At 42.5% G+C, this 10,102-nt stretch overlaps 1 protein-coding gene across 1 annotated transcript; it reads right to left on the reverse strand.

The window, feature by feature from the left end:
* Positions 1 to 5,701: 5,701 nt before the first annotated feature.
* Positions 5,702 to 8,125, reverse strand: LOC147889794 (uncharacterized). Its single transcript, XM_087391313.1, has one exon. It carries the CDS (start codon positions 8,123 to 8,125, stop codon positions 5,702 to 5,704), a length of 2,424 nt encoding a protein of 807 aa, XP_087247439.1.
* Between the last annotated feature and the right edge of the window lie 1,977 nt (positions 8,126 to 10,102).

Here is a 10,102-nt window from a genome sequence, read left to right on the forward strand (position 1 = left end):
GCACACTAACGTATAAGGAAAAGCCTTTACAAATCTACCTCAGCAGATCCATAATGCAGTAGGAAGCTTTCTGATTGCTAGAGGCATAATAAGAATATCCAATGAAACATGAATGCAAGATTCTTTAAGATTTAGGACTGGTTCCCACCTAACACAAAGTCGCAAAGAAATGATATGATTCTAGACCCAAGGTAGCCAAGTTCCTAGCTAACATTTTTAATCGTATAGGAGAGAAAAAATTACATGTCAGTAAAAACTCTTACACGCCTTGGTAGGGAAAAACTACAAGATTGGGCTCAACACATATCCTTGCTACTAACAAATTACATATCCACTACCGATAGTGGCAAAAGCTACATTGCCCATCTATTGGCCATTATAATTGAGTTTGCAATATAGCAAGAGAAAGCCTCTCAGACCCCTCTCAACACAAGAAATAGAAGACTTTGAAGCATTGAAATTATCTCCAGAATGTGAACTAGAGTCCCCATTGACTCTCAATGTAGATGACATGTATGGATACCAATCTGAGGAGATTCCAAAGAATGACGATGTGGATCTCTTCCAAAGAATTCTGCAACTCAATTTGAAATTGCTACTGCAATACATTGAATCGAGGGAAGAAATCCAAGATGGATCCATACCACATAATGACTCAAGATCATACATCATCATAGTCAACAATTGCAACAATGGTCAAAATTATTTGTTAGCATGGCATCATATGAGTAGCAACAAGAAATGGAAAGATTGATGATACCATCACTCCAAACAAAGTTGTAGAGTGCCAAGACTCAAATTGATAAGTCAAATGAAATCATGGGAGATCAAATTTGCAACAAAAACTCATTGTACAAAATGCTCTAGATAGCAGAAACTAGGAAGGATTCCTTATAAGCTACAATTTTTCTCTAAGAAAAACACCTATAGCTATCTGATGCCTTGAGTAGAAAGGAAGAGGTTGAGCTATCCCCTTTCCAAATGCAAGTCTCTTGTGATGATTTGAAAAAAGAACTAGTGCACCTAAAAGAAAGCCTCCGGTTTAAAGAGGATCAAATCCATGCCACAATAGATATAAACAATGAGTTGCAAAAAAGCCTCAAAGAAGGTAAATATCAAATTCAAGCACTAGAGAAGAAATGCATAGCATCAAGGGAGACAATTGTGCATGCCAAAGTAGAACTAGATGCTTAAGAACAACAGATAACCCAACTCTACATGCTTAATGATCAATTGCCAAGACAGCCAAAAGTAGCTCAACAATTCAATAGTCTAAAGGTTGCCTACGCCTCAGCATTGAGTACGTATAAAGAAAAATGCATAGAGTTGAAAAATCAAAAGGCAATAATTTCCAAGTTGGAAATTCAAATCTCGACTCAAGCTGGTGATGATGCAGAGGAGTTAGCACAAGATCTATTGCTACGGGGCATCACTACATTATATCGAGATCTTGATGGCACATTCCTCCAACAAGAGGATCATCTCGAAGGAGGGGTATGGATTCAGTGGAAATACTTGCAACTCAAGATGCTACATGTAGGATCTAGTCTTGATTGGACCACGCCATTGAGCACAAAGACTATCTGAGATCTATGCCAAAAGATGGATGAGGATGAGAGAAATGTGTTCTGTCTCTCAATGCTTGCAAACCTCATACAATGTTCAAGCTTGATGAGATACTTTTATATGAGTGCTTGATGGGAAGTCATCCTCTTCAAGTAGTAGCCCGAAATCCTTCCATTACTGCAACAATCCCCATCAATTTTCATGGGATATAATTCCAAGGAAACTCCTACATTGAAGCTAACAATGCCTCCCAAAATCAACAAAGATCTACCTAAGGAATATGTGGTCTACCTTCAATCTAAAGGCTTCCCTATCTTGCCACTCTCTTTTTGGACCTTCTCACAGCCCTCCCTAACTCCATTAACATCCTTTGTTCCATTCCTAAAATCCATGCTAACCCATATTCCTTGCCATGCCTCTTCGCCCATGCCTCTCAAGACTACCTCCTAATCCAAGAATCTAACTCGTACGATCCAATAACACCTAACTTTTTCCCACCGCTTGAAAACCCATCCTTGGAGGACTATCAAGGTGACTAAATACATTTTCCCTGCTCTTCCTCACACTTTCCATCAACATCTATGGTTCCCCCCTCTCTGCTTCACAATTGCTTGCACCTCATGTTTGCCCCCTATTACCTCTTCCTCTCCCCCAAGGCCACATATTCCTCAGATCTCAATTGAGTTTCCAATGTACAAGGTGCCATTAATGATTCCATCAATGAGCTTCATGGATTGGATAATCTGAATCAAACATCCACACATGAGTTGAATAAGGATACAGACCGTGATTCCCATGCTTGCAATCCCATAGGTGATTTTTGAAAGCAATACTCAAATATGCAGTCAAGAGGTGGATGGGATATCTCTGAGATTTCCATGCACATTCACCAAGTGCAAATTGAGTGCAAATCACTTTGGACATAAGCAAAAACTTGGAGCCACAACCTATTTGGCATAGATCCAAACTGCTCAAAGAAAAGTACCTCCTTCAAGAGTATTTACAAGTTCCATCTTCCTTTTGAATTCATCCCACATTTGATGTGGTACCCCATTGCTCCCGGTGGGATGCCAATTAGCATGATATAGACAAGGAAGATGCTCCTTGCAATTGGCCAATAATCAATAGAAACTCCAAGGTCAAATGGACAAGCCAAGAGACACTCATCAGGGACTTGGAAAAACATGCATTGAGATGCGAGGTAGTTATGACAAAACACTCAAGGAGAGCATCAAATATAGTGAAGCTTTAGCATTAATACTAAAGATGTCCCTCACCATTGATAACCATTTACCCATGCTTAGTTGTGCAACCCAAATCGAAAGTAGTGCTCAAACAACTAGTGGCCTCTTTCAATGCACCATATATCTTCAAGGGCGGTATGTGTATTTGTTTGAAGAAATGGTTGACACTAGCTTCTTAATAAACCCTTGAACTCACATGGAGGTGAGAGTCTCCACCCATCTTGTGATCTAGCCCTATTTCTCACGTGCACAAGTACGTGGGCAACATGCTTTCCATGCTTTAGCCTACACCTCTCATCAGAATACAACCCAAGGACCTATGCTACACATGTGAACACCTATGGTACATCGAGCAACGACACAATTGTACGTGACCAACACCCTCGAAACCTAGACCATGGGAGAGACATTGACCTCTCTCTCTCTCTCTCTCTCTCTCTCTCTCTCTCTCTCTCTCTCTCTAGTAATAGAGGTTATAAAGAAGTTATAGAATGGGAATCCAATGATAAAGAGGGATTCCAAGTAGAAATCATCACCCATGTTTAGGAAATATGTGCTCCAATCCTACCAAGGGCATTTCTAGCACCTTAGACCTTCAATATTATTGTACCCATTCATAAGGAAAGGGATTTAAAGGATGGAAGTGGTCATCATGACTGCCCTCTAGACAAGGTTTATGGCCAACTATTGAATACACATTAGTAAGCATGCTGAGAGCACAAGTATGCTAGTAACCAACAATGCATATTTTGGTATTATTACTTCATGAACGTCTAGAAGCGTTTGACTCTATACCACAAGCTTACTTCTTTGCATAAGTTTGAGCTTTGGCACAACTTTGGATATATCACATGGCATTATATAGTTAGTCATGTCTTTGTATGTAAAGGTCATAGGTAGAGAGCGCACCATATAGAGGATATCAAATGAGGTTAGTAGCACCATTGATGTGAACTTCTCCCCCACCATCTTAAGCCTATACATTGAGTTGTTATCCTCCTAGTGGACACACTAGGAGGCCAAGAATTATCGACAGCATAATCTATCACACTACTAAGATTCAAGGCCTTTTTTAATACTTTGTATTGATGCTTTTTTAACAAATTTTATGGGCGTTGATAAAGTGTTAAAAGAGTGTCGACATTTATAGTGCTTCTTCTATGATAAATTCTATTACATCCTTGGAAATATTCTCATGCCTCAATTTGACAAGATAAATTTTGTTTTTTTCATAGTCTATTTCATGTGAGATTGCATGGAAATTGTGTGTGAAACCTTTAGTCATGTAGAAGCTAGATTTAAACCTGAAAGATTCTATGAATGCATGAACTCTTGAAAGATGAGTATAGCACAACATATTTTGTTTTACATAATCGAGTATTTGAATCATTATATTAGACTTCTTCACCATCCTCTAATAACAAATTGGCACCATCATCTTCATCATAAACTAAGAATTCTGTTCTCCAGATCAAAGACTAGATCCACTTGATCAAGGGTCTGAGTAATTATCTAAAGAGCTTTCATTATCTTCTAAGGTTGCATAGCCATAGGCTCAAGAGGTAGATGAGGAGCATTGGAAGTGCTTGCCTCCATGTCATCTATTGTAACATTTGGCATGTCTTTCTCAAACTCAACATCTTCAAAGACAAGCCTCTTCCTTGTATGCCTTGAATCATATACCACAATTTTGCATCCAAGTGATCTGGTTCAAAAAATAACCCGATAATAACCTATTAGGTGCATCAATAGTCGCAAACTATCAAATAAGAATAGTATAAAAATGTACTTGTTCACATTGATGAGGTAGCACAAATATATCTATATGAACAATCATCCCAAAGTTTAGTTGATTCAATGGGAAAAGTTCATTCAAATCCTTTCTCACAATCGCTTGAGCCCCTTCACAAATAGGTTTGAACCATTTCACATCCAGTATAAACATATCAAATCATTAAAGCTCACTTGCATATGGTGACAACATAATCCATCTAGAATCAATTGTATAATGGGGCATGCACATTTTTTCAATTTGGACCATGGATGGTGCATAACTACCAAAATATTTTTTCATTTTTTTCATTTTAGACCATCGATAGTGCATAACTGGCAAAGCATTGTGCATCGATGGGGTTAAATGCCATACCTTTATGTGTCTAATGGTCATCAAAATTTTCAAAGACCTCAAATGAGTAAGGCCCTTATAATTCAAAGATTTATATTGATCAAGCATCATTTGTATGGTTACAATAGCATCAGAGGCTCATTCAATACAAGAAATGCATCAGAGGCTCATATGGTTACAATAGCATCAGAGGCTCATTCAATACAAGAAATGGCCAAACTGAACAACTAGACGACACCAAAAAAAAGCACTGCCCCTCCCCTTTGCAATCTCGCCCCCTCCCCTGACCCCGGTTCCCTCCCTTCATGGAGAATAAGGGAATCGACATGATAAAGTTCACAATCAAATGAAAGAACGGCATCACCAAGACCGCAATGGTTTCTCTTTATCTTTGTACATAATGAAAACAATGACAACATACTAAACATAGTAGAGATTGGATGCCTCATGAAGGAGGTGTTAAATTGCTACTAAGATATTAATGAAACAAGGAAGACTTTAAGTTAGGTGTCGTGGTGAAGGGTCACCAATGTCAAGACAATGGCATTCTTGACTGAATCGGAATCGGTAGAAGATCTTACCCACACATGACCTCGAGAAGTGGCATGCCATGCCAACATCACTTGTTTTGGTCAACATGGAACGAACCAAGTTGTATTAACCTTGAAAATTCAACGCTTGCTGAAAGAGCCTATTTGCACTTTTGGCTTGTACACGCTCTTTGATCATGTCCGTTCTTCCTCATACAAAGGGTGCTCTACTTGTATTAATCTTCGTGATCTAGGGTCTGCTGAATGTGCACAATGGCTGCAAGTACCGAAGCAATAGATGCCAAGATGCACTCTAAAGCGAAGGAGTTCAAAAGATCGTCCTTCAAGACTTCCCAATGCGAGATGCGGTAACAACGCATGGCAAGCTGCAAGGCTGTTATTCCTCCATAGAATTTGGGATGCAAAGTGTTTTTCTTCGCCTTCCAGACCACATTCTGCATGACCTGAGGAAGAAGAAAACATTCCTGCACAATCTCGCCGTATACTCTCAAGTCCGTCCACCACCTTGTAGCCTTAGTCACATATAAAATCCAGAAACGGCGGTCAAAGCACAAGCTCATGGAGCCCATGGTGTCAATCGCTCCCAGGGAGAGGTACCCAATCAGGATCCCCACATATAATGGAATGCACACCTCCATGACAGAGAATTCCATTGCCAAGAACCTCTTCCCTTTTCCAGCTTTGCCAAGAACCCTGCTGCTGTTTCTTGCCCTGCAGACATTGTAAAACACCCTCAGCAGTGCCAGAAAGGCTACAGCTCTCATAATGTTGACCAAAGCGTCCAGAACCTCCGTCGTATCATCCTCGGGCAGCATTCGAGGTAAAGCATCACGTTCTCGCAGAAGGGATATTAGGTGCATTGGAACAGGGAGGATCATGGCTGTTCCTTGGCAAGTAATCATAGTCAAAGACACAAAATCTTGCGAATCAGGAACCCTCTCCCGCATGACTAGCTGACTGAGGATACAGTATACGATTCCGCTGAGAACAAGTAAATGCAGCCCCCGTTCCAATCTCTTGGCATAAAGTCGCTTGTTCCTTCTGTCCAGATCTGTGCTTCTTGATAGTTCGCCCTCAATATTGAGGGGTTGGAAGAAAAGATTGTCGGAGGTGGACCTGTTACTCGCAATATTCACATGCCATTTTCTATTTTGGTTCCGTCCAGCATTTATGGGGGGGATTTGAACTGTGATCAGAAGAGAGCAATCCAGCTGGTTGGAGAAATCCACGAGCGAGACTTCGCCCCGGAAAATAATATTTGGGGCTGTGCAACCTGCGAGGAGCATAATGCCAGACGATCCGTCGTATAAACCCTCTGCAGCTATGTGATGGGCATCTAACCACATCTCAGCGCCCATCCTGAACAAGCTTGATCGGATGCCAACCTTGGACGCATGACATAAGTCTCTTAGTGAATGGTATTTCAAGAGCACACACGATTCTACTGCTATTACTTCGCACTTCAAGTGCACAGACTCCTTTGACTTCTTGACAAATTGTATGTCAAAGGTTAGCTCGTGTGCCAACTCTTTGTAGCTCAGCCTGCTCCTTGTGGGATATTTGTAAACATTTGATTGTCCAACAGAGCTAGTCGGTTGGTTTAATGTTCTTGCTCTGTTGTAAATCTCGTCCATCCGTGTATAGAGGTAGGTGATTGGGCGATGAATTTTTTGCTCTTGCTCATGGTTACGGGAAGGCCAATGCGAGTTCAGCTTCAACGGTGGGAAAAAAGAATGGCTGTAAGGATCGGAGTTGGAGCTGTACAATCTGCCTTCAACAATCCACCGGAGCGTGATACTTATGTAAGGATTGATTTGGAGCCGAATCTTAATGTCACAATTGTGATCGTATTCTTCTGAAGCGTTTCTCAAATGATACGGTCTCAACGCACAAGCAACTAGGCAAAGTTGGCCTGAAGTTCGATTCGCTACACCTTCTGCAAACACTGTAAGCTCATCAGCTGATTTCAGTAAGTATTCAGTGTGTAAGAAGTTGACCTCAGGAGCTGCCAAGGCAGCTGTAATGAAGAATCTAATCCTCAAAGATCTCGGCGAACGTTCGCAGCCGAATTGATGAATTTGCACGGTTTTCGCAATAGTCATGTTGGGAAGAGAAGTTGTGAACGGCCCCAGCCTGCTGACGTTAAGAGGAAGCGATCCTGGATCTTCGTATTCCACGATCAAGTGCAAGCCCTCCAGAACTGTCGTGACCTCTTTGCAATTCAGAGGTTGCTCTTCCCACCTCTTAGAATCTCCGTCTGTGCAGACAGGATACCCCTCGGAGTACCTGAAACGCGAGGGCATCGACGAGTAGAGCCCAGAGATAGAGAAAGGAGTGAAATACAACGGGTCGTTGTATCTCCGCAAGCTGGAAACGAGGCCTTTCACGGAGAATGAACGTATTGTCAGGTTGGTGGGATACACTAACTGCACAAAGATCTCACAATCCGTGAAGGTTGCAGAAGGAGCTTGTTTGTATTCGATGGTTTCCTTACATCCAAAGCCGGCAGAGCAGGTGGGCGACATCTTGAGCTCGTGAGTCAGCGAAGCATTGGGCAGGGGGCGGACCGCACATCCCAGCATGCAGACGAGCTGCTTATGGGCAGTTTGCACAAAGACACCCTCTAGAGCGACGGTCATTTGGCAATCCTCCGGGCTATGGCCAGAGAAGCGGGGAGGCAAGACGTGCTCGCCGCGGAGAGAGAAGTGCGACCAACAAAGAGTGCAGGAGGCAAGGTAGAGGTTACCACGGATGAGACAAGCAGGGCCATGCTTCTTGAAGCTGCTGCTGTTGGTGTTGCTGCTGGTGCTGGTGGGCGAGCTACTGAGCAAGGTGCTGACCTGAGTGATTGTGAGTGAGGCGGAGGGCAAGGGGCCGAAGGGAAGGATGGAGGGAGGAGAGGGAGGGAAGGAGAGGAAGGAGGGGGAGGGGTGCCAAAGGGAGGAGGACCAGGAGAGCATGGGCGGGAGGATGGACTTGTGGGAGGCGTTGGAGAAGCAGAGGTCGGGAGAGGTGATGGAGGGGAGGTGCAGAGGCAAGAAGCACTGGCGTGGTAGTAACGTGGGAGTGAGGGGATGAGTCCATGCGAGGGCCGAGGGCCTGCTCCATAATTCTATCAACAGCACCAACAACAAGCTCCCCACAAGCTTCATTTCTTCACAATCCCATCAACAGCACGAAGAATAAGCTCAAAATTTCGAGCTTCATCTCTTCGAAGTACGTGGGAAGGGCGCCCTCGTCTGTTTTTGCCATGCCCACAACAAGCTGCAGCTCACGACAAGCTTCATTTCTTCACAATCCACGAAGAATAAGCTCATTGCGAGCGTCATCTCTTCCAAGTTATACGTGAGAAGGAGGTCTTGCTTCTTCTGCATGGCGCACTCGTCTGTTTTTGCCATGCCCACAACAAGCTGCCGCTCACCACAAGCTTCATTTCTTCACAATCCACGAAGAATAGGCTCATTGCGAGCTTCATCTCTTCCAAGTACGTGGGTAGGAGCTCTTGCTTCTTCTGCATGGCGCACTACTACAACAAGCTGCAAAGACCTGGAACAATTACGCAATGCTGTCCCATCAACACCACCACCAACAAGCGTCATTTTTTCTACGTACTCGGAAGGAGCTCTTGCTTCTGCATGGCTGTTTTTTGCCATGCACAGAACACGCTTATGTAGAACAATTACGTGCTTTTCTTGGACTCCACCCGTTTCAGTTTCTTGGCAACCTTGGGGATTAGAGGACATTCCCACCAGACTCATAAATAGGATCTATCAAAGTCCTTAGGTGATCTCTAGGTGCTTGAGTGTGTCTCCACCCACCCCTCGTAGAGCATCATTTCACCTTGCAAACAAGACTATGGCCGCGGCCCACGATGCAAGGTGTGCTCACATAAAAGTCTTTTCTCAACAAATCATAAAACTTGGGGTTTCAAATTATTGAAGGTTTTTCTCGAGAATGTGCAAAATTTTTAGCTTGAATATATCTAGATCCCCTAAAATTTGTAGTTATTACGAATCAATTAAGAAAACTTGTGAATGAAAAAGTTCTAGGTTCCTTGTAAATAGCTTATAGGTTTTCTTTTGCATATGGGATGCAAAAGCAAGAGCATGATTGGCCGGAGGAGCTCAGAACCATGATGATCGGCTAAAAATCAGCTTCACCATTTCCCGGACTTTAGTAGGAGCTCCAGCTATAGCCCTAGTGAGCAAGGCAAACTTTTTTTTACCAACCTATTTTTAGCTTTTCGCAAATTTAGGTTATAGAAGTCTTATTTGCAGGAATATGCTATTATTGGGATGCAACAATCCAAGTCCTAACAAACCAAAGAAAAGTTCAAATATAAGCTACCAAAAACTCTACCCCAACTTCAGCCATCTTCTATATCATCAACAAAGGCCCACCACTAATATGCACTCATCATATATTTCCACAAATGCACACATTGCAGATAGAATATCTTTTTGTGACATTTCTTTGAATCCTATTCCATACTACATTACACTTGAGTGCTCCCTCGTTAATTCTCCTCATAGAATAAACTCACATTTAAAGATTCCTATCAAACCATGCATTCCTTCATCTTTTGTCTATTGTCATTGTATGGTAGGCTCTTAATC

This window comes from Dipteris shenzhenensis, chromosome 20 (genome assembly GCF_047967505.1).
Source record: "Dipteris shenzhenensis isolate YYH24624 ecotype China chromosome 20, Dip_SZ_1.0, whole genome shotgun sequence".
Taxonomy (NCBI): domain Eukaryota; kingdom Viridiplantae; phylum Streptophyta; class Polypodiopsida; order Gleicheniales; family Dipteridaceae; genus Dipteris; species Dipteris shenzhenensis.

Bases quoted from the DNA above. Each gene is read 5' to 3' on its own strand.
- LOC147889794 (XM_087391313.1), bottom strand. From the start codon at position 8,125: ATGACCGTCGCTCTAGAGGGTGTCTTTGTGCAAACTGCCCATAAGCAG.